This window comes from Scomber scombrus, chromosome 21 (assembly GCF_963691925.1).
Source record: "Scomber scombrus chromosome 21, fScoSco1.1, whole genome shotgun sequence".
Lineage (NCBI taxonomy): Eukaryota > Metazoa > Chordata > Actinopteri > Scombriformes > Scombridae > Scomber > Scomber scombrus.
The window spans coordinates 18,265,404-18,293,339 of record NC_084990.1 but is presented as its reverse complement, the minus strand read 5'-3'; the positions used below and the strand labels follow the sequence as shown (position 1 = coordinate 18,293,339).

Here is a 27,936-nt window from a genome sequence, read left to right as displayed (position 1 = left end):
AGAGAGAGATGCTCGTGGCTTCAGGTTTTTGCAGAGCTCAACATTATTTCACCCAGCATTGGATCGGTGTTTGCGTTTATAGTGCCGCACCCTGCCTTTCTGCGTGTAAAACCTCCCACGTACACCATCACACACACAGCACGTTTCTTCCAGCAGCGGAGCGGCGGAGGATAGCGGCTCACCTCACGGACAGGTTGGACTCAGAGATGGGAGTGGAGCGGCGGCTTTTCTGCCTATGACACGGACACACCGGGCGGGAAGGATGGCTCTCACCAGCCGGGAAATGTTGTACTTGATCGGCACCACCTGCCTCTGGCTGCCTCTGTTGGCGGAGGTACGTACAGTATGTAGCCTGTCTGATGATGATGATCATGATGATTTTTACAATGTGGCCTGATTTAAGGCTTTCCTTTTTTTCTGGAGGCATGCCCCGTGACAGTCACGCGCTGGTGACCTGAGCAGAATTTGACAAAAAACATTAATTAGATTGATAATTATACAAATAATCAGATTGATATCAGGACAATGCCACCAGGCTTTAATGTCTCTATGTTTTTATGCTTCACAATAGATTTATTCAGGATGCCTCTCCAACAAAGCAGGTGCAGGTCGGGGCGTTAATAGAGCACCAACCCCTCTAAACTGTCTTTCAGCCAATTAATGGCGCCATCAAAGCGCATTGTCCAATTAAGCGGACATGTCGCGCTCAAACACAGACACTCATGCATGGTCTCAGTCACAACCCACCCTCCTCATCCTCCCCCTCCTGTTCCTCCTCCTCCTCCCCTCCTCCTCCTCCAGCCCCCCTCGGCGGGATATCATGAGAGGAACCCGTCGCTGGTTCCTGTACCCCCGCAGTGTTGAAGGGGACTGAACCCTGCACGGGCGAGTGGTGCTTGTCACAGTTATTCAGTCAACTCAGACATGTTGAGACAGAAAACTGGTGAAGCAGGTGTTGTTCTCAGGTGTGGGTCAGATCATCCCGAGTCTCAGCTGGACTCCAGCCTCAGTAATTTACAAGACAAGTTTATATAGTTTTTGGTTTTACTCTGGTCCAGCATGTCAGATCAGGAAAGAGCTGAGTGACAAATAAATGATCTTTTGATTATTTAACTATTAGATTTATTCATTTTCATTTTTTCTCCTCTCTTTTGTTGTATTACAGTATGTGTGTGTTGTGCTAATGTGTAGCATATGAGCCTGTGAAGTCATTAGTGGAGTGATGTGCAGGATTTAATTAGACCCACTAACACTGGGAGCAGCCATGCATGTAGCACAAATAGCAGCACTGCAGATGAGTTTCATCTTTTTTTTCTTCTGCCTTTCATTTCAACTTCATTACATAACTATTGTTATCAGGAGAATCCTGCTCTGCAAACACAGCAGCACATTCAGTTTTTGTCAGTAACAAAACATCAAACATGTTCAGGTAAACCAAAAATAACCAAACGGTGGAAAGTCAGCCTGTAACCTGCAAACTCTGCTTTACTCTGAATCATACCCAATATTTCTGTCTGAGATCAAAAGGCTTCAAAGAGCTCACTTCAGAAAGCTGGAAGTTTTTTGCCCACATGGCCGGATCCACCATCAGAGAGTCCTAGATGCCCAGTCAAGGGCCTTGCCTGCACTCTGTGGAAAAATATATACAATCCAGCATAATGTAGAACAACTACTGTATCTGCTGTATGCATTTGACTAGATGCAGGTCCACCAACCCTGTCTCCTAGGAAAGTTTGAAAGAAATATAATATCTGCATTTTTAATTAAAATGATAAAGAAATATTGTTAGTTAATGAATCTGCCAAGTTGATTCTAAGTGTATTTAGCATGTTCACTGACAACTCAACTAAACCTTGATTTAATTTTTTATGGTTATGTTTTGGTCAATTATTTTCTCAATTAATTGATTAATTGTAAATTGCATTCACCATTTCTTAGAGGCCACTGTGATGTCTTCAGCTTGCTTTTTTGTCTGAGTATCAGAGCAAAACCTTCAGATATTCAACTTACTGTCACAAAGACAAAGAAAAAAATCACATTTGAGAAGAAAAGAAGAAATTTATTGTTGATTAATTTTCTGTCAATCAACTAATCGATTAATCATTGCAGATCTGCTCACAACACTTGGTTGAGGACAGGGAAGGATAGAGAGGAAGCCAACGGTAACCTGTCTGTCACTAACCTTAAACAAAGTGCTTTTGTTGCCTAAACCTGACCACATGCGGGATTCAGATGTGAAGTCCTCCACAATGTGTGTTTGTAGCAGTTCATTGATTAGAAAAATCGTCCAGAGAACATAAATGAGGCAGAAAGAGAGCAGCTCTTTCATCTCAGTTAAGACTTTGCACACCAGCAGTTCTAACAGTGATGCTTTGGACCAAAGATTTTTTAATTTAGATTTCCATTAAGCATAGGGTAGTATATTTTTAGGGTAAAATTACTATGAGACCCACCCAAATACGTACGCATACAGATACCTGTTCGCTCTAAATTTGAAGAATAACTTAAGGTTATGTGGTAAAGAAATTAAAGACTGAAGTGAAAGCTTTTCAACATGGTTCAAGGAGCCAAATGCATCAGATTTAAACTGTTTCTCGTAGATGGTACTTTATCTTTTGTAACCTCATAAAATCTTGAATCCACAGACTGTGAGAATTTATTGATCAATTAATCTTAATAGAATCACAAAGATCAGTGGATTTGCTGGTGGCACTGTGCAGAATTAAACTTTCATGGACCATCTTGTTGGTGCTTTGAGGGAAAAGAGAAAACCAGAGAGACCAAAATGTAAGAAACTATCAGACTGTGTGTTGCACCAAAACACTTTTTTATATAACTCTGTTCGGCTGGCTTATAGACACAAAAAGAAGAAAGTGCAGTGTGTCATGAAACAGGAGCAGGGATGCAACTAATGATTCTTTTTATGATTGATTAATCTGTAAGTTATCTTCTCGATTAAATGATGAATCTATGAAATGTCTGAAAATGCAAGATACAAAGATGCAACCTAAAATGTCTTGTTGTGTCCCGATCAACAGTCCACAACCTGAAGATATTCAGTCATATCATAGAAACCAGAAAAAAATCACATTAGAAGCTGGAACAAGATAATTCTTCTTAAAAATTGACTCATTAATTGAACGACTAATTGTTCTAGATAGGTGTGGATGGAACAAATGTGTGTACCTTTAAACGTGAATGAGCCACTCTCTGGTGCGACGTGACACTTACACACAAAAGGTGTTTTACAGCTTGTGAAGCTCACATGTAATGATAGGCAGCAAGAAACGTCGTCTAAAAGCACTTTACCTGTCACAGATGTTGAGGACCTATGAAGTTAAACACGCTTAGAGGTGGCGTTCACACCAAAAAGAAATGAAAATCAACTGAGGACAAAAACCAGTAACAACTAGTCAGCTTGACACAATTTCACAATTTAGGGCTGAAAGCTAAAAAATGGACTGAAACAGTAACGCTTTTTAACCCAAACCAGAAGCTGAATCGCTTCTGTTTTATTTCTCCCTGTCGATCTGTACATTTCCTTCTCTGTAGTGTTTCTATGTGTGTGTGTGTGTGTGGGTGTGTGTGTATGTTTTTGCATGGTCATGGACTGGACGCAGCTGTGAGAGCATCAAAACCGATTACCGCCATAATCGAGCCGTGTGATTGATATGAATGGAGCTATCAGCACCCATGTTCACTAGCACAGGTCACCTGTTCCTACTCTAATATCATTAGACTGAACAGTGTCTTGTGGGAGGATGTGTTTGCATTTTGGTTTTGTGTGTGTGTGTGTGTGTGTGTGTGTGTGTGTGTGTGTGTGTGTGTGTGTGTGTGCGTGTGTGTGGGCTGTTGGAGAGCGGCAGAGACAACCAGAGAGCAAAACTCACCTGTGTGAAGGTGAAATGTGTCGTATTTCATTGCCCTTGTCCCACATATTCCACAGAGCAGTGTGTGTGCGTGCATTTGTGCATCGTACATGTGTGTGCCCTCTCCTCTTCTGTCAGGCGTCCTGCTGTGTAGTGTTGTGACCTGATTTCTGGAAAATGAAACAAACATTCTTCTGTCAGATGTCATCTGATGCTCTGTAGTACTATTTGAGTGTGTGTGTGTGTGTGTGTGAGAGAGTTTATTCTGTATGTGACATGTCATAACTGGGTGGTTCTGCTTGTCATATTTTTCCTTTCAGTGGTGATCTCTGCTGTCAGTGAATGAGCTGCAATGATTAGCTGTCAACTATTTAAGTAATCGCCAACTATTTGATAATTGATCAATCGTTTGGAGTCAATTTTAAGATAAAAATGTCAACATTTTGTGATTCCAGCTTCCATAATGTCAGTATATAATGTTTTTTTTAGTCGTCTATGACAGTAAGCTGAATATTGTTGGGTTGTGAACTGTTGTGAACAACACTAGACAAAGCCACTTTCTGATACCGTATCAACGAATAACTAATTGAGAAAATAATCGACAGATGAATCAGTAATGAATAATCGTTAGTTGCAACTAAACTCACATCCTTTCAGTTTATGATTTTACATCTTGACACCACATTTCTTTGTTGTGTGGTTCCTGGCTTTGAACTGAGAATATTTCATATTCAAGAATAAGTAGAAAGCACTCAGACAGCACATTTAAATTCATCATCTTAATGTGGCACAGCCTTTAAGCTGAATACCATCAAAATTCACAGGGTCACTTTTAGTTGATTTGTGCACATCATTTACATTTGATTGCAGTTGATTCATTTGAGGAAACCGTCCTCACCAGAAAAATGAAAAGAAGGTCATTTTCTTCAAGCTTGATTAAAACAACCAATCTTTTTCCTGTGACCTCTACAAATAATAACCGTTGCCTGTCAGAAGGGAGTTGAACTGCTACAAAACCTCTTATTAACGGCCATGAAGAGAAAGAAGCATCTGACACGGAGATTGTTTCATCCTGTTTGATCACGATTTTGACCAAAAGGTTTCAGTTGCCTAAACCGAACCAAATGTTGAACAAGAACGTGGCAGTAAAGAAAAGGATGATATGAATTATTTTTGTAATTGTGATTTGCATGGTTTTTTTAAGGCCTTGATGAACAATGTTGTCCTGAGCTCAGGAAATGATAAATAATGTCTTTAGTTTGGAGGATTTGTTGCATTCAAACATGCCACACTCCCTGGAAACTGTCAGCAGCTCAAGAAAGACAGTTTGGAAGATTCAAAAACAGATGACATCTTTTGGGCTCACCCAAAAAATGTCTACAAGGAATTTAAAAATGTGGTTATTGCAGAAATTGGTGTGGAGCTTTTAGTAGTAAAAGATTCCCATTGAACCAGATAATCTAGTCAAATAATGACTGAAGTACTCAGTCAGACATTGTTTGTTTTGCTCAAACATACCAGTGTCGAGTGCTGTATCTGTCCTGCTGATCTTATCTTCAGTCAATAGAAGCTGCGGTTTTGGTTGCTAGAAGCTGCTAATCAATTAATTGATCAAAGAAAAATGTCACTGTAGGAGTTGTTGCTTTTGTGGACGTGGACTTACAACAACCTGTACTACTGTGTTGACTTTAATCACACTTGGTGCCATTTTACTGTCGCCATTTTCCATCAGTGTAGCTAGTTAGCATGCTAGCGATGTGTGAAGGTGACACCCCCAACTTTGAATCCCTCCAACTAAACTTTGAATGATTAATTAACTCTCTAGCCATTGTAGATAGTCTTTAAAGGTCACCAAGCAAAACCAGTTATGAGCCAAAACGGTGGAAGAACTGCTTAATAAAAATGGAGACAATTAAGTCTCAATACTGATGACCAGCGTGAGTTTCTTCACACAAAAATTAAAACAAGATCTAGAAATGTGTACAAATGCCAATTTATGAATTAATTATGATGATTAGATTAATGAACTAGTAGTTGGAAATATTTAAAGGCCCATGTGGACTATATGACATTTATTCAAGTGTGGTTGCATTTGTTGCTGAATGATGGATTTGTGATAAATATAACTTAATATAACTCACACATTGTCAAACTCTTTGTATATCATGTTCGTATTTGTGTATTATACCACTCACATTTGTCAATATTGGTGTATTTCTTCCCACATATGAATGGCTTAATTTTAGTGCTGTCTGCACAAAGAATCGATGTCTTGGCTGAAGGTCTACGATTACACAAATGTTCAGTGAAATCTGAGATATTTCTGAAATATTTCCTAACCACCCCTTCAGTCTGTCTCTTCTCCTCACAATGATATTATGTTTTGTTTTTCAAAAAACTTGTGAAACACTGAGATTATTAAATGAAATGTCTGCTCCTCTAACTTCTAACTGCATCTTTCTCTCTCCGTCTGCAGGTGGTGGCTGAGGACAGTTACTTAAACGAGGTGCAGAACTCAGGTAGGTGGGAGGTGATACTCCAAAACACACAGCATTCTAATCCCGTCTCTGGATCTTGCCTCCCCTCCTACACCATCTCATCTCTTTCCTTCTGCTCCATCCATTTCCCCCCTCCAGTTTAACCCACATTCTGACTCATGAAACCTCTCTGTTTGCCACTTCTCCTCCTCTTATTCCTTTTATCCACCCTGCCTCAGCCCTGCTCCCACACTCAATCTTACCTCTCCTCCTCCCTCCAGCATGCATTTCATTTCTCCTCTGTCTCCCCCTGAGAGGAGTGGAGGCCATGATGGAGGAGAGGGGGGTGGGGCGAGGAACTCCTCCTTTGCTCATTTCCAGTGCTGAAGTATCTGCTTTAAGAGCTGAGCACATATTGACAGACAAGTGAAAATGACAATTAGAAACACACTTCTAGTCTGTGAGCAGAAGTAGCCGAACCAGCTTTATTTGATCGTATGGAAACCTCCATACCCCCCCCCCATGTTTCCCATATTTGTTTGTGAAATAATGTGTGTGTTTTTTTGTGTGGAGGATACACACCCACCCCCCATACAGCGAGCCTCGAACCGTGTCAAATACTCATTGTGGCTGGGAAATGGATTATGGGAGCAGGGAGACTGAGTGTTCCCATGGCGATGGGCAGAGTACCGTTGTCGTGGCAATGAGGAGGGTGTTAGCGGCGAGTGTTGTGTGTGTGTGACAACGCTGCGGGTGTTGAGATGAATTACGGAGCTTGATCTGTGTTACACACTGTCACAATGAGACATACAGGACTGTAAGAAGGAAGTGAAATTTAACAGTAGTGTTAATTTAGAAAATCAGGCAGGAAGCGAGATATTAAACTATAAACAAAAAGGAAATGCTCATTTTAAGATGTCCTGGCTTCACTGAAGAGGAAAATGAGGGTTAAGACAGATGAATATGTTACGTAATGCTTTTTTACTTTATTAAAATTTCATCATGGTGACTATAAAAGTTTCATTACCAGTACAGAGTATATACAGCTTTTTAAAAATATTTTTATTTATTCACTAATTTAGGTACATTTTCATATAGTGATTTGAAGGAAATCTCTCCTAAATCTAAATTAACAGATTCAACATCAACACAGATGAAAGCAAGACATGTTTTATTATGAACATAAAATATGAAAATATACATGATTACAGTCATTAACCATAAATATGTTGGATATATTGAGATATAGGACATCAAATAAAAAAACAGGCTTATATATATTTACTTCATATTGGTTGCTATTGTTGTGTTATGAATAAAATGTAGTGTTATCCACATGTAACATGCCAGATGCAAGTTTCAGTCCTAAAATGAATAAAAAGATTATAAAAAAAAAATTACTTGTATTATTTCAAATTAGATTTTTTTTTCATGTTTCTCTATTTTTTGCTTTTTTACATTTTACAATTTTTAAACAATTTGTGAAGTTAAAAACGCTTGTTTCTCATAATTCATGCTCACACTATGACTGTAGTCTGGATGACGGGTCACATGTCCTTCACTGTGAGCAAAACAGGTAGAAAACACCAGTTTAAATGCTAAAAAAAAAAGGTGAGAACTAAGAAACATATTTTATACTTTATCCTTCATTTTTGTGTTTTCTCATGCTTTAACCTTTCAACATAACAAACCCTTCACGGCTCTACTGATTCCACTCATGTACAAGCAACAATTATAGGATGATGTATGATGAGTTTACATACACCTTTAATGTCTATGGATTTATTTTCCCAGATTTTCACCTTGTAGTCCAAACACACACACAGGCCTTTTTTTCTTCCAAAGAAGCAATTTTGGCTTGTCATAATAGAAGAGCACAGGTGTTACTAATAACATTAACGGTGGCTCACTTCTATTCAAATGTCCCAGTAAACCATGACAGTGTGACACTGTGAGTCAGCATGAACAATACTGGGACCCTGAAACTGGAGCAGCCACCATTCATTTTATTATTTACACCTGTGCTTCTCCTGCTAGGATATGCCCAAATGTCGTCTCTGAAAAAGCGCTGTTATGAGTGAGTTACTGCGTGGCCCAGTTCCAAAGCACTTTAGCTGACGTCATGGTGTACGTCATTACTGTAAGTACCCGAGTGAAGGTGAACGCAAACGCTGAATGAGGAATGAGACGGCACTTTGTTAAATCAAGTTAACTGCACAGCCATTTCTGCATACGAAAAAATGACAGACTGATACTTCACTTGTAGTTTAATCAGGGTTTGTTATTAAAGTGCTTTTTGGTGTCACCCTGCCATTGTAAGACACAAATATTGCTAACTAGTCTATCAGTCAATTCGTTGATTGATTGTTTCTCTGCGTTCATGTTTTATTTTCATAATTCATTACTTATTTAAGTTACTTTTCAAGCAAAAACGCCAGACATGGGGGTCATATCATGATTTTCTGTTGTTTTTATACAGTTATAATATGAGATATCTCTGTTAAACATGGTCAAACAAACATCTACGTAAAAGAAGTGAATTGGTACTACTGTTGTTTGTTTACGTAATCTTGTGAGTTGCCAGAAGTGCAGAAGAAGCAAATGTGCAGCTTCTGGGAGTTAACCAATCAGAAAAGAATTGGCTCATTGGGAGGGGGGCCTTAAAGGTGCAGTGTGTAGGATTTAGTGGCACTTAGCGGTGAGGTTGCAGATTGCAACCAAGTGAATAGCCCTCTCCTTCCCTCACAAGTGTGTAGGGGAACTTGTAGTGTCCGTAAAACTCCCGAAAAATGGGAAAGGTAATTTGTAAAGCCAGTGTTTGGTCTGTTCTGGGCTACTGTAGAAACATGATGGGCTCTGTGGGAGAGGACCGGCTCCCTATGTAGACATAAAGGGCTCATTCTAAGCTTACAAAAAACAAATTATTCTTTTTTTAGGTGATTATACACTAATTAAAATATACTTATGAATATTATTATTACATCTCTGTCAAGTACAGCTGATAGATGCCGCTAAATTCTAGACAATGCACCTTTAAAAAGACCGGAGGGTCTGCATAAAGATAAATAAGGAGCTTTTTAAACTGTGAATCATGCAAAGATACTCCAGTAGAGTCCCGGAATATAAACATAGACTTAGAAATTTGCATTATGTGTTCTCTTAAAACTGAATTACTTTCAGCTCTACATTGATTTGTATTTTTTGTATTTATAGGCAAACAATTAATACACTTATTTGAGAAAATGATCTGCAGATTAATTCATAATAAATTTTAAAAAATCATTAGATGCAGACGTACATCTGTGTTTCTATTTAAAGTCTTCTTGTCAAATTTATGTTTTGTTTTGGTTTCTCTTTTACGACGGGGAACTCCAGTCTCATTTCTATTTTAATGTCACAACGCTATGCAAGCCTGCAGGGTTATGGAAAAGGCTCAAAAGGTCAACTGGACAGCTGCTTAATACTACGATTTCACAGTGAGCTACCAGAAAAAAAAGCTTTGTATACTTAGTGATTATGACCATGAGGTGTTATCTACTAAGCCACCAATCACTGCAGCCTCACTATGTATGACGGACGGGAACAATTATCATCGGATCCAAGTTTGAACCATACTCATTATCACAAGGATTAAAGTATGGATAGAGTTCCTCAGTAAAGAAACAGTCAGTGAACGAGTAAATAACGTTGGCCGTTTGTACATCATAGAACGATACCTGACCTCCGTTGTAATCCACAAACACCCCGACCCTCTCCACGTTCCCAAAGTACACCGGCACGTTTGGAAGACTGAATCTTTCAAACTTATCTTCAAGCAACCAGATAGCCCAGAGTCCAGCATTAGGACCTCGGTCAATTACACCTCTCCTCTGGATCGACTCCGTGGCCACGCCCAGACACCATTCAGTCTTTTTACCCACAAACACCTCAAAGTAGAACTTCCGTGACGAGAAGCCTCTCATTCCCAGAACGGCAAGATGTGTAGTAAACATAAACGGGGTCACGTGTGGATTTACCCATAAACCTGAACCCATACTGTATCTCACTTGTTTGCCATCATCTGATAAAATGAGCAGAGGGTGAGCCGTGCCAAGATCGAGCTTGATGTCCACTTCATACTCCTGAGCGGATCTCAGCTCTACATCCGTTAACACATCTGCACCTTCAGAGAATTTATTTATTTCTGTGTTCATTTTATTCAGCACCACTCGCAGCTGAGACACTGATTTGCTCAAAGATTTGCATATGTGCTGTCTCCCCAGGGGGCTTTTAAAACTGAATGTGGACAAGTCCATGGTGTATGGTAGGAGGGAGGGCATTTTGAAGCTCCGGAGGAAATAGAGCTGGTCATCAGTCTGTTTCAGATCCCTCAGCTTCTCCGCTGTTATCTGCAGCTCAACGACCTCCAGCTCCATACTGCTTATGAAACCATTTGCTTGTTTCTCTGCTTCTTTTTGCTTCTCCTCAATCACTCTTACAAGCTCTGCCTCGCTCTTCTGAATCTCACACACCAGCGCCTTCAAATCCTCCACATTGCTTTCTATCAAATCTCCGTTTTCTGTCTTGCTTTGTGCGACAGACGCCTTTATGTCTTGCACATTCTGTAGCCTTTCCTGGATCATCATCTGCACTTTGGCCTCCGCGTTCCCCAGCTTACTCTTCATCTTTTTGTATGCCTGCTGCACAGAAACCACACCATGGTTCTGGTGGCGTGATGTGGCACAGACATCACACACCAAAACCTTGTCTCTCCTACAGAACAACATCAGGAGTCGGTTGTGCTCCTTGCAGATCTTGTCCTCCAGGTTCGTCATAGGGTTAACTAGCGTGTGTCTCTTCAGACCAGCAGCTCTGTGATGAGGCTCGAGATGAACGTCGCAGTAAGAAGTCAGACACTCCAGACAGGATTTGACAGCCTGTTGCTGGGTGTCAGTGCAAATATCACACAGTGCTGTACCAGCAGAGCTAGCCTGCTGTTGGTCTACTCTCCAGATGTGAGGATCTGTCACTTGAAGCGACACGAACTGCGATGCAAGCTCGGAAATGAAAGTGTTAACCTTGAGATCAGGTCTCCTTTCAAAAGTCTCCTTGCAGATCGGGCACTGGCAGACTGGATTGCCATCCCAGTAGCATGAGATGCAGGCCATGCAGAAATTGTGTCCACATGGAGTTGAGACTGGCCGAATGAACATTTCCAGGCAGATGGGACACAGAAACTGCTCCTCAGATAACAGACTGCTGCTGGAGGCCATTTCTGGAAAAAAAGAGACTGCTAAATAAGGCAAAATATTCATACACACACAAAGCTCATTCTTAACCTCAACAGGGTCTATTTAGTAGCTGCCCCGGAGCTTTTGATCAAATTACAATATCTTTTGTTTGCCCAGTTGTCCCAAAACTGTCAATGTTAAAAATTTCCATTTTTTTCTGAGTGCTTTAAAGGCACCCAGTGGACTTTTCTTCAAATCAAACAAACTTCTGTTTACATTCAGTTTTTCCTCAACAAATGGCTTTGTGTGTATCCTTGAGGGCTGACCGATGTGTTAAATGTATTTCCCTCGAACATACATTTGTAAAACCATTGTTTAAATCCATGTTTACTAGCTTGTAGTCTTTTTATTTCCGACACTTTGCTGCCACGTTACTGCTTTTCTTGGCACACTGTCGATCTGTGGAAAAGTGTGAACCCACATCGACACACCAACATGTGCTGGTGTGTGTGTACAAAACAAAACAGGAAACTCTCATTTAAGCATTGCTTCAAAAGAGCTACTTAGTGGTCAAAACTCCACCAGATACCTTTAAAGCAGTGGTCTCCAATCCTGCTCCTCGAGAGCTACTGCCCTGCATATTTTAGGTATCTCCTCACTTAACACACCTGGTTTTCATAGTTAACTCATTATCAAGCTCGTTGACAAGCTTCAGCTGCTTGATAACGACTAAGGGGGGGTTTAACAAAGAGCTCAATAAGAAGCTGCAGAGGACAGTCAGAAGATAAGAGAGAAGGTAAACATTAACTATATTCTCTAAGAAAAGCAGCTGAGGTTAGCCAACTGGTTTCCGAACACACACCACTTATTGTGAAATTGTTTTGCAAGCTTCCCTACCCACAATGTAACTGCCAAGTGTGGTTTTATATGATACACTGACATTTCACAATTACATTTGATTGGACAAATGTATGTATATGTCCCTGAGGTCAGAATCAATCATCATTTTTTAGCTTATATTTGCAATTAACCAAGAGATAACTGATAAAGGACACAAGGTATTTCTTATATTGCTGTCTCTAAGGGCTTCTCTTCCATGTTGGCTTAAAATCTGAAACTATTTTTAAACAGCAGCTGACACAATGATCTCACTACAATATAATGCATGAAAATGATGTAATGTAACGGTTATGTGATTAAAAAAAAACCCTGCAACAGTTAATAGCTGGAGATTGCAATTAGTTTTTTAAGCTACCTTTTCCAGCACAAGAATACATTTCAAATCTCAACTTTTAAGCCAACATTCACAATAAATCCTTAATGAAAACATGAACTCCTACATTTCCATGACATTGGGACACACTGAAGATCAGGTGATGTGAAAGCTCATTAATTAAACTTTATACATTTGTAACTGTCTTATTAAACAGCAGGATTTCTCAGCAAAAGGGGCTAAAAAACAAGCAAGAGGTTGTATGAAACTATTACTTACAACATAAATGTAACTTCTAGAGAAAGTTTATCCTATAAAAAGCTACTTACTGTCTGTTGGTGTGGATCTCTAAAGGGGAAAAGAATGACGAGAGGGAGTTTGGTTGTTTCCCATGAAGGATCTTAACTTTCGGTTTCTTCCTGAGTCTCTTAAAGGGACAGGCGCCTCTTTGTTTGTAGTCAGACATTCTTTCAGGGTTCGGATACCAGTCGGGGTGTTTTGGGCACGATGTCTATGTGTGTGCTCTGTATTATTTATTGTTTGACGATAGATTTCTGCTTTAGTACATTTCTGCCTGATTGATTCCCTTTTTCTCTCTTGTGCTTTCCCCTTCTGCTCTTCCTCTTATCTTCCTCCAAATTGGACCCAGCAGTATTTGTGCCTGTATGTGTGTGTTTCTTTCTCGGCCCCTATGCAGCCAATCTGTTGGGGTGTGTGTGTGTGTGTGTGTGTGTGTGTGTGTGTGTGTGTGTGTGTGTGTGTGTGTGTGTGTGTGTGTGTGTGTGTGTGTGTGTGTGTGTGTGTGTGTTAGTTAGTGTGCGAGGTGGGCACAAGGGTTGTAGATAATTTTCCAGGACGGCCAAGCTGTGTGTGTGTTGAAGAGATAAGACTGGTTGCTGGTTACTGAAGCACCTCTGCATTAATCATAGTTTAGTAGCTGCTTGGCCTCAAAAACCCTCCTTTCAGAGGAGAAAGAAGAAAGAGGTACTGAAATCCTTAAGAGAAAGTAGCAACACCGCAGGGGGAAAGTACTACATTACAAGTAAAAATGAGCATTCAATGTGATTTTTGTTTTCCTTTGCTTTCGGGGATTTGGGGATTTTTTTGGTCAGTTCAGTTGATGAAAGAAAGGAAGTAAAGTTATATATATATACATATATAAAATTATAAATAAAGAAACAAAACAGGGAATCAAATTAAATAATAGAAGGAAGGATGAAAGAACAGATGGATGAAAAGAAGGAAGCAAAGACATTTATTGATACATATTGATAACGTTTATCTCGTGTTTTTAATGATAAAGTTGAACCTGCAGAGTTGTGGCACTCCAAAATGTGCAGTATTAAAAAAGACAAACAAGATACATCTATATCTATATTATACACAAATATACATGTATTATAAGATAAGTAATCATATGAATAAACAGACCAATAAAATGTAATTATACATTTTGAAATAGTTTGATTGGCTGAGAGATGAGGCGGTGACTGAGGACAACAAATTGACTTTCTGAAATGAAAACAGACTTTGAAAACACAGAATGATGAAATAACATTTCATTATATTAGTTGAGTTTGAATGGTTTATTAAATGGTTTAACAATTGATTGATTGATTCATTAATTAATTAATACACTCATTGATCTCATAATCTCAATAATATGGAGTAGGGAAGGGGCATGGACTATTTCACCCCTTATACTGTACCATCATGACACCATGGACAGTGCAGGACACAGAAGTGCTGATTAGACCGAGCTATTAATGAGTCCAACTAGCGGCATTCATTTCAAATAATTGGTAAAATGGTAAATGGACTGTAATTACATAACGCCTTTCTAGCCTTTCTGACCACTCGAAGCGCTTTTACACTACATGTCACATTCACCCATTCACACACATTCATACACTGATGACAGGGGTGCCACGCAGGGTGCCAACCTGCTCATCAGGAGGAAACTAACATTCGCACGCTGATGGTGCAGCCATCGGGAGCAATTTGGGGTCAAATATCTTGCCCAAGGACACATCGGCAGACTGGAGGAGCCGGGAATCGAGCCACCAATCTTCTGATTGGTGGATGTCCGCTGTACCTCCTGAGCCACAGCTGTATGAAACTATAAAGAAAACTAGACTTCTGAATGAAGACTGGTTATTTCATAAAGTCAGATATCTCAAAAATGAATATTGCAAAACAGAACATGAAGCCAAATGAAAATAGACCAAGACAGATAAATAGGCACCTGCAGTCAGCTCAGCTGGTGCATGGAAGCATTAAACTTATTAAACTTTATTAACATGGGTCAACAGCTTTTCCTTCAAGGTTAATAAGGAGCTGTTCTTGGCTCGAGATGATGTGAACCGTGCTGACCTGGCTGTTTGTTTAAAGGTGCATGAAGTGCTTTGAGCATGAGACAGTTGTAACATTTCTGACTAAAAGTTTCCAGCTCCAGCTGTCAGACAAACATAGTGAAGTAAAAAATTAAATATCTTTCTGGACTGTAATGGATGAAAAGTATAAAGTGTAGCACATTTATTTATTGATTTATTGGATTAAGTTATTTATTTATATGTGTATTTTTCATATTTCCCCCTGGGGACAATAAAGAATGAATCTGATATCTGACATTAACTAACTAAATTATATAGTTACATATACTGTAGGCACATGTGGCTTCTTTCACATGTGAACAACTTCTTACAGGCACATGTAGTTTTTGGACAGTTCATAGTATCATATTTCACATGTCAAAACAATACTTCTGGTCTTCGCCAAATACACTAAACTTTCACTTTATTTTATATTATTTCTATTTATGCCATCAAGTGGGTTTTACTTTCTATGTTATAATAATAGCTTTTAGTTTTTTTACTAACACTCCTGTCAATGCAGATCTTGCCACTCCCTGCAATCACCTCGTCCCCCTCACCTGACCTTCCCCACCCTATTCTACAGCTGGCCCCCTCATCATCTTCATCATCCTCATCAGTCTCCCTTTCACATACAGCCCTTTCTCAGTTACTCTCTGTCAGATTGTCATCCATACTTCCTGCTCTTGTCTTGCCTTTTCAGTTCTGCCTGAGATTTCCTCGTATTTTGCCAGAGGTTTTTTTGGACCTTCCTCTTTCAGTTTAGTTAGCTTCTTTAGTTATGAGCCTGGTTTTTGTTTTGTGAGTAAATAAATTTAGTTTTGGGTCCAGCACCTCCCAAGTCATTTTACATGTTTTTATGTCCTTTTCCTGTGAGGCATGTCATTTCTTTTGTTGTGCTGCTTTAACAAACCATTTAGCACCTTTTGCGGTTGTCACATCTGAACACTTTAACATGTTGTCTGTCTCCATGTATGTTTACTGCTCTGCTTGTTGTCTTTTTCATTTTATTTTTGTATAATTTTCAGTAATGCATGATTTTAATAGGATTTTATATGCTGCTCTATTCTTTTTTTTCTTTTTGCCCTAATTTTGCTTCACTTTCATGTCAGCAGTCTCTCTAAGCTTCTCTCTCTCTCACACACACATTTCCCTCCTCGCAGAGAAGATTACTGTAAGAGTCTGGTCACCACCATGTTAAGTAAGACTGGTTTAAGGTAATGGAAATTTCACCAGTTCAACATGGATCATTGGGGGTGAATGCATTAATCAGGATCCTGCTGTGGCAGCGGGCAGCATGTGAGACTCTGCCATGTAAGCCTTTATGTTTAGGTGAAATGCAGACATGGGGATGATGTGATTCCAATGAAAGCAATTCCACTCCTCTTTCCTCTCACTTCTAAACTTTCTCCATTTCACTCTCTTTTATTCACATTTTTCTCTCTGACCCAAATCCTCCCCGTCCTCCTTTCATCCAAAACATCTTATTCTCTCATCTCTCTCAGCATCCACTTACAGTTTTTTCTCTCCCCTCCCTCCTCGTCTCCTTGCAGTGCCTCTGTCCTGCTCCGAGGGATTCACTGAGTTGGGATACTACAACGGCACCGTGTCCCAGACGGACTCTGGCGCCCCCTGTCTGAAGTGGACAGAGTTTCCAGACTATGTCATGCAGTACCCGGGCCGAGGGCTGGGAGACCACAGCTACTGCAGGAACCCAGACCGAGAGTCCAACCCCTGGTGCTTCTTTAGACAAAACTCTGGAGCCATCGGGTGGGCCTACTGCGACTGCCACCAGGGTACGACTACAGATCAGCAGCATGTGTCTGATCCAGGACCGTTTATAGTATTAATACACTTGATTTATTTAGTACTTCTCTAAAGCAAAGTTAGAAAGTGCTTTACAGTGTAGAATAAAACACATAAATAACAAAAGGCATTATTTAAGAACAGTAAAATATAGAAGAGGTAAGTTTCAGTACTGACGGAATAACAACATAAGACAGAAAGAATCGGGGCAGCAGTTAATTTTAAAATGAATGAATTGCATTAATTTGTTGACTTTTAAAAAAATGTATTAATTGCTCAGTCCATCGGTTTCCAACATGAGGGTTGAGACCCCAAGCAAGGATTGGCACAATTAATCTGAGGGCTCATGAGATGAATTAAGAAATATGAAAGTAGAAAATGCTTCTGCTACACAAAATGTATCTTTATTTTTTCTATCATTTTACTTGTGAGATACTGCAAAATTTACTTTCCTCTGGCATCTAAAATGTATTCAGTTATTATAATATACTATTAAAAGAAAGGAAAAATCACTCTTTGGCTCATGTTCCTGCAACGTATAGACATATGCAAACTTTAACAAAGAGATACATGTAGAAATATATATCTCCCTTATATATTTAAAATGTAAAAAGAAAAAATGTGAATAATGCTCATCACAGTTCTCCAGAGTTCAAAGTCTTCAAATTGATTGCAATAATACATACAATAATGAAAGATTTAAATGACTTAAAGCTGAACTAATCAAAAATGTAATATTAATAATGAATCAAATGACTGTGTGTAATGTGACAGCGGTTGTTTGTAGTGATGACGACACTGAAAATCCTCCGAATGCAGTTCCCCTCAACTCTACAGAGAGTTTCCATCTATTTTGAATCAGTGTTTTGTTTTATTCCGGCTTTCATCAACCTCGTTTCCAGCTGTGATATTAAGAAAAAAAAAGCTCAGATAAACCTGCTGTATGCTACCTGCCCAACATTAAACAGAACATAGACAAAGTTAGCGACTAGCAGGTGAACTAGCAGCTAAAGAAGAAGATATTTGACTCAGGAGAAGCTAAAAATATTGAATAATGGACTTACCGTTGGATTTACCAGCTGACCGCAAACACAACTCTAAATGATAATGTTGCTTTTTATGCGTTGGATGATTAAAAAGTCAACTGTTAAATTGATATCATTGTAGTGTTTACAGTTTGTAGTGCTGCCACCAAGTGGTCAAAAAGATAATTAATGCAGTTTTAAACAATTAATCGATTATCAAAAATTGTGTGTCATCATTAACACATTAAGGCAGGTTGAATATTTTGTGCTGTTTTATGACCATTCACCTGTTTGTCTCTGATTCTCTTTTTGACTGTCAGGTGCTGCTCGTCTGGTTGGCGGCTCGTCTTCCGACAGCGGGCGGGTCGAGGTCTACCTGAACGGCCAGTGGGGGGCGGTGTGCGACTCCCACTGGACAGACAGAGATGCCAGTGTGATCTGCAGGCAGCTGGGCCTGGGGTAAGAGGAAATAAACAAATGTCAGATGCTGCAGCAACGTCTCAGCACCTTGATATTATGTCCATTTTATTAATGTAGTGCCAAATCACAACAGAAGTTACCTTAGGGCTCTTTAAACATCAAAACATTCCCTCATGAGCAAGTATTTGGCCCCTTTAATGGGAGCAGAACTTGAGCAGAACTGGGTTCTAGGTGGGCAGCCATCTGTCTAGACCTGTTGGGTTGAGAGAGAAAGAAGGGAGGGGGAGAGAGGAGAGAGGGGAGAGGGAGAAGTACAACAACAACAATAATAATGATAGAAATATGACTAATAATAGTAAAAACTGTGATTTTACTCTTACAGTGACATTGGCATGGCGCTGCAGCACTCGCAGTTCGGCACGGGCTCCGGCCTCTTCCACTACGAGCGTCTGGGTTGCCACGGAGACGAGAACACCCTGAGCGCCTGCCGGAGCAGGACTTTCGTCACTGGCGACTGTAACCATGGAAACGAGGCGGCATTGGTGTGTGAGCCGCCGGAAGGTCAGTGTGACTTCAAGAGAGTCATGGCAACCAGACCTGAATAATCCCCGTCACACACACACACACACACCTGAGAGAGACAGAGGAGAGATGCTTACAAAGATTATTTGTCTTTCTTTTAAAGTATATTGTAGAGTATGAGTTATGTATTCCTAATGCAGTGATAATTGTGTTTAATTACAGTACATTTAAACTTAAAAACATTTTATTTGATGTTTCATAAGTCATGCGTTTCCCCCTCTCAGGCAGCGGCCCTCCACTGCGTCTGGTCGGAAGTGAGGAAGACTTTGAGGGTCGAGTGGAGGTCTTCCACGGAGGAAGGTGGGGCTCTGTCTGCGATGACCAGTGGGATGACAGAGATGCAGAGGTGGTGTGCAGACAGCTAGGCTTCAGGTATGTACTGTAGTGTTTTTTCACACTATCACACCAAGTCAACACGTGTGTGTCTTTCTGTCTGGTGACATTTTCAAACAAATCCCTTCATACTCTCCCTGAAAGATCCCCTCCAGACATGTTTTTTCTACCTTAAATAGCAGTTGTTTTCCACAAAAAGGTTTGATTATCTTGTTAAAATCCTTAAAATTACATCTTCTACTCCCTCATTAAAAAAATCCAGAATCTACAAATGTGCAAATATATATAATTTCTTAAATGTAACTACTGGACACAAGACATCTCCTTCTTCACTGTAAAGTCCATCCTCAGGGTTTGAGCACAGCAGGCTTATATTAGTGCAATAGTGCATTTGTTGGGGTCTATTTTCCTTTGCGGATTAAAACACATTTGGCAACAGTGTGGCTCATGGATGTGTTTTTAATACTTTCTGAACAACAACTCTATGGCACAGAGGAAACAAGATATATGAAATATGTACTTGTTAGTAGCATCAAATCTTTATTAGTTTTGCTCTTTTGATGAGATTTGTTGACTCCAGGGCACAGATGCAACCACGAGCACGAAACAGGCGTCACCATGGATACTGACAGATGTTTTGCTCGCTCAGCTGGTGTGTTATATTATGTAGTGTTTCCCAGTGAATGTATAATATCCTCAAAGTGAGCATGTGTGATGGATGGTTAATTGACTCATTTGCTGAGATACTGTGATTCTTGAAGTGTTGTTTATATTTGACAGAGCAACCAGAAGGAGCTTAAATTTTCACAACCATTCCTCTTTTCCTGCACTTCCGTTTAGGGATAGTGAAATTAGATTAGTGTGGTGGAGACTTTCTGTCAGAGGGGTTTTATGTCGTCTTGTTGGTTTTGGATGGCACTCAGTTGAAAAAAACACTTCTCATTATTGCTCAATCAAAGGCTAAGTGGAGAGGGATTACACCTTGAACACATCAAAAGCAAAGAAAATGAGGATATTGCCACTTTGGGTCAATTTGAATAATACAAATTGGCACTGTGACTCCTCCTTAAAAGCCTAGTAGGAAATAAAATTGTGTTATTTATCTGACCCTCTTGAGTTAATGATCATTAGTGAGCTTGAGGGGTTCGTTACAGAGAACATGGGTGTCATTTGGATTATGGTTTTCTCACTAAGTCAAAAAGTGAGGGAAAAAATCTGTGGGAAACACCACTGTGAAGGTTTGAATCTTTAAATCTTTCCCTTTGTGTAGCGAGAGAATTCAGCCTCCACAGAGGAGGCGTAACAGAGAACTTTGAGCGTCTTACAGAGATGAAGCCATAGCTGTGAAGGGAGCGAAACTCTTCCATGTTCGACATTACGCTGCATTTCATCTCCCCAAACATCGCGGGACGCTTCATCGTCTGTGTTTGTGCCTCTAAATAATAAATGCCCTGACACTGATGCACAGGTGCTCACACAGCTGCACACAGGCTCTGATGTGTTTTGACACTTGAAGGCAAAACTGAGTGATTTGTTTCCCCGCCTGGTTTTCCTTCTTTTTTTTTCTACAATAGGTAGGTGTATCAAACACTTACACACTTTCTCGTATTTTTACTACAACCATACGTCCCAGTGGGGATGTTCAAATTCCCCCAAAAATATGATTTTTGACAGCAACAAGCATCCACTTGTTCACAGCTTCCTATGTAATATGTCAGCCCAGAGGATAAAAACTGTCTTTCCATCCATCCATCCTCTCCTTCCTTTATTCTGATGTCATTATTGGACTCTAAAAACTGCCCACTCTTCACCTTGCTTTTAACAAACCTTTCTGCATGTTGTAACATGAGGTTCAGCTGTACAAAGTGCTTTTTGTAGCATTTCAGCATCAATAAATCATTGCCATGTGAAGCAACAGCATCCTTGTAGGAGCTATTCATTATTTATTTGTAGTATTTTAGACATTATCTTTATTTTTAGAGTATTTTCTTTTGCTATGTGTTGTTTTTGTTAGAATTGATCAGCACTAAAAGCAACTCAGGATTATGTCAGTCAGTTGGTTGTTTAGTCCGCCCACCACTGAAATATCCCATCAATTATTGGTTTGGATTGTCTTATAATTTGGTACAGACATTTATCTTTTAGACAATCTTTTAACTTTTCATCGAGCACCAACATCAGGTTAAAATTACAATTTGGTTTGACTGATCTCATTCCCATCAGCCGCAGCTGTAATTAGCCTTAAGTTTGAAGAGTAAATGTTAACATACTAACATCCTAAACTAAAGTGAAAACTGCAAACATTATACCTAAGATTTTATTGAGTATTTAGTTCAAAGCATAGCTGCGTGTAGCCTTAGAGAGCTGCTAGCATGGCTCTTATTAATATAAAACTAGCACGGGAAAGGGTTACCATATGTAGTTTGGTGAATAAATGTACCAAGAATTAAACAAAATGGTTAAGTTGACAAGAATATGTATTTGTGTTTGAATTAGTGAGTGATATATCACACACTAAAGATCATTGGGTTAAAGTTTCACCTTATTTGAGGCACTCAGATTAATATAGCACTAATACAACATTGGGTTAACTTGTAGGAATCTGGTATTTTGACCCAGTGTTACACACAACAAGCTTAAGATAAAAACTGTCACATGTGTGTTTTTTTTAACAAAATGATGTGCATATATGCATATAATATACTTTATTAACAACAAACTGTGACATGTAAGTTTTAAAAGAGCAAAATAGATTATAACAAGTTTTAGTTTGGGTAAATAAACCAATAGTAATATAAAAAATGGGTGAAAACAATTCCTTGTCTTGAGTAGCTTTCTGAGTAACATTAACCCAGTATTGTGTTGGTGCTATATTGACCCGAACAGGGTAAAATTATAACCCAGTGAGTGTGTGTGCCTGTTCAATCCTCACGTATCTACAAATACAGTATCAGGAGCTAAATGCAAGTATTAAGAATTCCTTCAGATATTTCTATAATATTTATAGTTTTTTTAGCTTCCCTAAGTCTAAAAAGGTAGAAATGAAATTCCCCTACAGTCAACTTTTGTGCATGTGTGTGTTTCAGTGGTGTGGCGAAGGCTTGGTCGTGGGCTCACTTCGGTCAAGGTTCAGGTCCCATCCTGCTGGATGCTGTGAAGTGCACAGGAAACGAGCTCTTCCTGGATCAGTGTCCCCATGGCGACTGGGAGCAGCACAACTGTGACCACATGGAGGATGCTGGGGTCTCCTGCAGCCCTTATACAGGTACATGTACAGTACACACGCACGCACGCACGCACACACACACACACACACACACACTCCTATACACATTGGTAAGCTTAAAGCTGTTATTTATAGCCTCTGAACATCAATAAATCATTACAGTATGAGAGATACATCCTCTGCAGGATTTATGAGAATTGAGAACAAACGTACAGCATCTGCAGTCAAGATCATCTAACTTGTTTATAATTGCATTACAGATTAATAATTAATGTGCAAATGATACATTAATGTTTAAAATATTATATGTAGGAGCTGTAAATGTAATCTCCGGTCTTACTGTTGTGTAATTGATTTTGTGTATCTGCCTTTAATTACATTTATGTCTCAAGGGAAGTTGTTATAATGGGGTACAATATGAAACTGTTTCAGATGGCGTGGTGCGTCTGGTTGGAGGAGACAGTCCCTGGGAGGGTCGGGTCGAAGTTTTCCACAACGGTGACTGGGGGACGGTGTGTGACGACCACTGGACCCAGCAGCATGCAGAAGTGGTCTGCAGACAGCTGGGCTACAGGTATGGAAACAAACAAACACTGTTTCTGTAGTAAATAAAGATTTATGGCCTACTTTTCTTTGATGTAACTTTACAGAAACTGGAGAATAACGCTCCAGTTTCTCCCTGATGCTCTGCATGGTCGTGTGTCACATGTAACATAATCAATATAACAATATGTCACACAATGACCTTTGTGTGCTCTGCACATATGGGCATGAAATGAAAGGAGAGAAGTTAATGAGCTTGACCAAAGCCCAATCTATAAAAACGAAACAAATATTGGCCCACTCAAGAATTAAGGCTTAGAGGGAAATAACACATTACTAACATTGATATTGTATTTTTATATTGTATTGTACTTTAAATACACTGGGATTAGTTAATAAATGGAAAAAATATGTACCAACCTTGTAGTTTTGTATTTAGATCATCTTTATAATACAAAACAATACACACAGTATTACTGATGAGGTGAATCCTACCTCATAAGAGTAGATGTTCACCTTTTCTCCTCTTGTAGGGGTCACGCTGAGGTTGTGTCAGATGGAGTATTTGGCGAGGGCGTTGGCCTGATCCTATTGGACGACATCCACTGCGAGGGATCGGAGACCTCCCTGCTAGACTGTCCCCACGGGATCTGGGGTCGGACCGACTGCTCCCACAGTGAGGATGTTGGGGTGCGCTGCAGGGGCAGACCCAGCCAAGAGACCAATGAGGTGCCAGTTATCGCACTTTCCACAGGTGAGATGAGGAAGACCTGCATGCATATTGTATCAAAATGGGGTCCCAATTTTTCATCCTGAAGCTCAAAGCTCAACCAGCAACCTCCTAGTTAAAGTCCCTCTTCCTCATCTTCAGCCCACTGCTACAACTAGTTAATAGACACAAATAAACATAACTTCAAGTTGACAACAATGTGAACAAAAGCTGCAAGAAGCAAAACGATATTAGAGTTTCTGACTCACAGTTTAGTCTGGAAAGTGATGTTATTCACAATTTATAGCATTTAGTCAGAATCCAGATTATAGAAGGGTTAAATGTTTTAAAGGATACGGTCACAGTTTGTCAGGTCTGCCATAAAACAATAGTCAGATCCAAAAATGCATGAAAGCCAGGAGTAGGGTGTAGCTATTGGATTTGCAGCTACAGTAGGTAGCGTATTTGTACAGATTAGTGAAACTAAGATTGGGACGGAAAGAGAGAAGAGTCCTCACTGAGGCTCTGGACACGGTGAATAAACATGACTGCAGGAAACGTCTCCAGGAATGGGAAAAGTTTATTGAAACAAAGAAGAAGAAACAACAGACCGTCATTTCACTGCACTGCAGACAGCAGTTTGGACTGTGTGTCTGCAATTAATTTAGTACGGAAAGGTCAAACTGTCCCTGCAGACTGCTGGTCTTATGCCAGCCTGAAGTATTTCTTTTATATCTGTAAACTCCAGACTGCACTTAAGACAAATTTCTAAATATAATAAGAATAATAAACACGAGTTTCACAATATGTTTCTGTCTACTGTATCTATGTTCCTTTAGTAAAATAAGGAATGAAAAAAACAAACAGTTTTTGCTCCTTTTGTGTCTGTGTTCTGTCCAAAGACATGTCCACATGTTGACAGCAGACAGAATAAAGCAGTGTTTACTGTCTCAGCACCCCAGAGGTGCTGCGCTCCTGTAGACACACAGTCCATTACAATGAGAATAGAGGCTGAAGAAAGAGACACGAGGCTCTGGGTGACATTTACTCCTGTCAGCAAACATTTAACCCGCTCTCTGTGACTGGACACTGGAGTATGTTGATGCACAGATATGCATATTAATGAGAGTTGTGTATGTGTGTGTGTGTGTGTTTTTTCTTTCAGGTCCCCTGGTACGTCTTGTGGGTGGCAGCAACAGGAAGGAAGGTCGAGTCGAGGTGTATCTCCATGGCGACTGGGGAAGTATTTGTGACGCTGGCTGGAACGACCTGAATGCAGCCGTCGTGTGCAGACAGCTCGGACACAGGTAAGCGATCGTTTACCTGCATGAAAGAGACTTAGAGAGAGAAATATGGCACAAAAGTTAATATTCCCTCTCACGCATCCTCTCTACAGCGGCGGAGCGGTAGCAGCCGGAGGGTTCGGCCAGGGGAAAGGACCTATCCACCTGGACCAGGTGAGGTGCACAGGGAAGGAGGAGTTCCTGGGAGAGTGTCCCTCTCTGGGTCAGAGTATCCAGGGCTGCAGACGCAGGGCGGATGCAGGGGTGAAGTGTGACGTCACGCCGCAGGAGTCGGCGGTAAAAGTCAAACCGCAAGAGCTGAGCTGTGGCCTGAGGAAGCTGGGGGAGGAAGAGAGCAAGAGGAGGGAGCAAGGAAAGGAGAACATGCTCAGGTAGGATTTGAAACCATATTTTGTAGCACAGTTTGTCTAAATCTGACACCTCATCCCGGTGATTCAAGAAGTGACAGTTCAGTTCCAAAAGTCACATTTTCATATATTTAACATGACTTTTAGACTAACCATGACTAGATCAATATTTTAGGCCCTTTATAAACCCCCACACCCTTCATCTTTGAATTATTTTAGAGATGCAACAAGTCGTCATTAAATCAATGACTGACAGAAAATGAATCTGCAATTATTTAGACAACCAGTTCATTGTCTCTGTTATTTTTTTAAGCAAAAAATACCAACTATAGCAGAGAATTTGCTTCTTTTCCTTGTTGTGCATGATAGTAAATTGAATATCTTTTGGATTTTAAATTGGCTCTTTAGAAATTGTTTTTTAAAATGTATTATACACCAAGTAATTACTTGATTAATTTATTATTAATCAAGTATTATTATTATGACATCAGAGCAGCCATTTTTTGATGGTGATTGTTTCCTGTTCTCTCTCAGGACCACGTGGCCATGGCAGGTGTCAGTGTGGCTTCAGTCCCAAAGTGAAGATGGCGGTCCTCTCTGTAGCGGTATTCTGATCAGCCCCTGCTGGGCTCTGACTTCTGCGTACTGTATCAGCAGGTAAATCAGACTCACAGCTGAGCTCTACATCAGTTCTTACACTGGAGGTTTGAACAGTGTGAAGTGTCTCACACCTATCACTCCCTCTCTTCTTCCTCCTCCAGGTTTGGCAGCGATCCGTCCAGGTACGTGGTGCGTGTCGGGGCCTCAGAGCAGACTCTCACCCCGGAGCAGGTAGTGGTTCACAGGAAGTTCAAGGGTCAGAGCGGAGGTCATGACCTGGCTTTGCTGAAGCTTCCCAGCTCCAAGGGCCACTGTCTGACCTTTGACCCCAACACCAACGCAGCATGCCTCCCTACTACTGATGCAGCATCAGGGGGAAGTACTCCATCTTCCTGTGTTGTCATGGTTACCGGTGGCTGGACAGGAGCAGGTGTGTGTTTTTCTCTCTGGTATATGCATGATGTATTTCTTTTTTTAACGTCTAACAATGATCTGAGTGTATTTAAAGATATCTTTTAGATGAAATTTTCATCAGATTCACTTTATAAATAAATGTTATATTGCATTGAAAGGTTAGACTTTGAACTTGTGGCAGGTTTTGGCTGCTTGTCTAATGTTACAACAATGAATGCTTCATAAAAATATAACATAACATTTTTTTATTGTTAACTTTGTCTTGGGTAGATTAGACTTAATGCAGTGTATGTAGACCTGCAATAAATGGATATTTTCATTACTGAAATCTCTCAATTATTATTATTTTTGATATTTTTTATTTATTTTTTGACAGTTTTTGATAATTGATCATTAATCAGATGTCAGAAAATAATGAAAAATGCACATCATTAAAAAGATTTGCAGTGACAATTTTCTATTTTAGTTAGTGAATGTTTGACATATTTACTTGATTATTGATTACCCAAGTAATTCATTATCACTAATTAATTTCCTGTTGATGGGTGATTGATAGTAAACTAATTGGTTCAGCACTCCTGACATGCCACCTCTTTCATCTTTTTGTCTTTTCCTCTCTCCTAGATTCAGTTCTTGCATCCTGGGTCCCTGTGATGTCATCATGGCAATGTAAGAAGCGCTATGGCGACAGCTTCTCCAGCCACGGTACCCTGTGTGCAGGCAGTCCTCCAGACACCAGCCTCCTCCATGGCGACAGTTGTCAGGGCAACTCCGGAGGCGGGCTGGTGTGCCTTGGTGAGGCAGGTCGATGGGTCCTCACTGGGGTTGTCGCCGGGGGTTACGGCTGCGCTGACCCCTCCTCTCCTGCGCTCTACACGAGAGTTAGCCGCTTCAGGAGCTGGATCGACGAGGTCATCAACACACAAGCGCATCAAGAGGGGCTGCACACGCAGGAGGAGCAGGCAGAGACAAATGAAGATATGACGCATGTTGACAATGACCTAACACACACACAGAGCAAGGGCAAGGAGAAATACCTCCAAGTGCACGGCAAACACACACACGAGCAACAATATCACAATGTGGAAACAAATGAAATCAATGAGATTAAACACACGCACGTTTATCATTCACACACTAACCAACACGTTAACACACACACCAAGAGCTTGCATGCCCACCACGGAGGGGATGGCGACACAAACACACAAATTCTGGTCTGATTGAGGCCGCGCCATTGGCTTACCATCTGTGCCATGTGACCGCCTGAGGAGGAAGAGGAGGAAGGAGAGTTGAAGGAAGAAGAAAGTAAACTTTAAAAGCAAAAGAAAAGAAAGACGCTCCGAACTTAGTCAGTACAAAACGGCCGTCTCTGTGCTCATTTCAAATCTGAACTTAGTGTTGTGAATCCCAAGTGTTTGCGGTTGCTAATCGTATTGGACGAGTACAGCAGTGTGGGCAGAACCTTCCCGAGCTGCCAGGATGA

General features: G+C 40.3%; 2 protein-coding genes across 2 annotated transcripts; one reads left to right on the top strand and one right to left on the bottom strand.

Moving 5' to 3' along the window:
* The first annotated feature begins 235 nt into the window (after positions 1–235).
* LOC134003121 (neurotrypsin-like) lies at positions 236–27,936 on the top strand. The gene is made up of 15 exons (XM_062442253.1): positions 236–334; positions 6,346–6,388; positions 16,695–16,937; positions 18,293–18,431; positions 18,775–18,953; positions 19,199–19,346; positions 22,394–22,572; positions 22,966–23,107; positions 23,610–23,830; positions 24,951–25,092; positions 25,182–25,460; positions 25,971–26,093; positions 26,198–26,466; positions 27,075–27,500; positions 27,866–27,936. Exons 1-15 carry the CDS (start codon positions 236–238, stop codon positions 27,934–27,936), a joined length of 2,703 nt encoding a protein of 900 aa, XP_062298237.1.
* LOC134003494 (E3 ubiquitin-protein ligase TRIM39-like) lies at positions 7,581–11,598 on the bottom strand. Its single transcript, XM_062442716.1, has one exon. It carries the CDS (start codon positions 11,596–11,598, stop codon positions 9,910–9,912), a length of 1,689 nt encoding a protein of 562 aa, XP_062298700.1. The 3' UTR covers positions 7,581–9,909.

Bases quoted from the DNA above. Each gene is read 5' to 3' on its own strand.
- LOC134003121 (XM_062442253.1), top strand. From the start codon at position 236: ATGACACGGACACACCGGGCGGGAAGGATGGCTCTCACCAGCCGGGAA. The intron at 6,389-16,694 runs GTAGGTGGGAGG...GTCTCCTTGCAG, and splicing joins AAACGAGGTGCAGAACTCAG to TGCCTCTGTCCTGCTCCGAG. The intron at 19,347-22,393 runs GTATGTACTGTA...TGTGTGTTTCAG, and splicing joins TGCAGACAGCTAGGCTTCAG to TGGTGTGGCGAAGGCTTGGT.
- LOC134003494 (XM_062442716.1), bottom strand. From the start codon at position 11,598: ATGGCCTCCAGCAGCAGTCTGTTATCTGAGGAGCAGTTTCTGTGTCCC.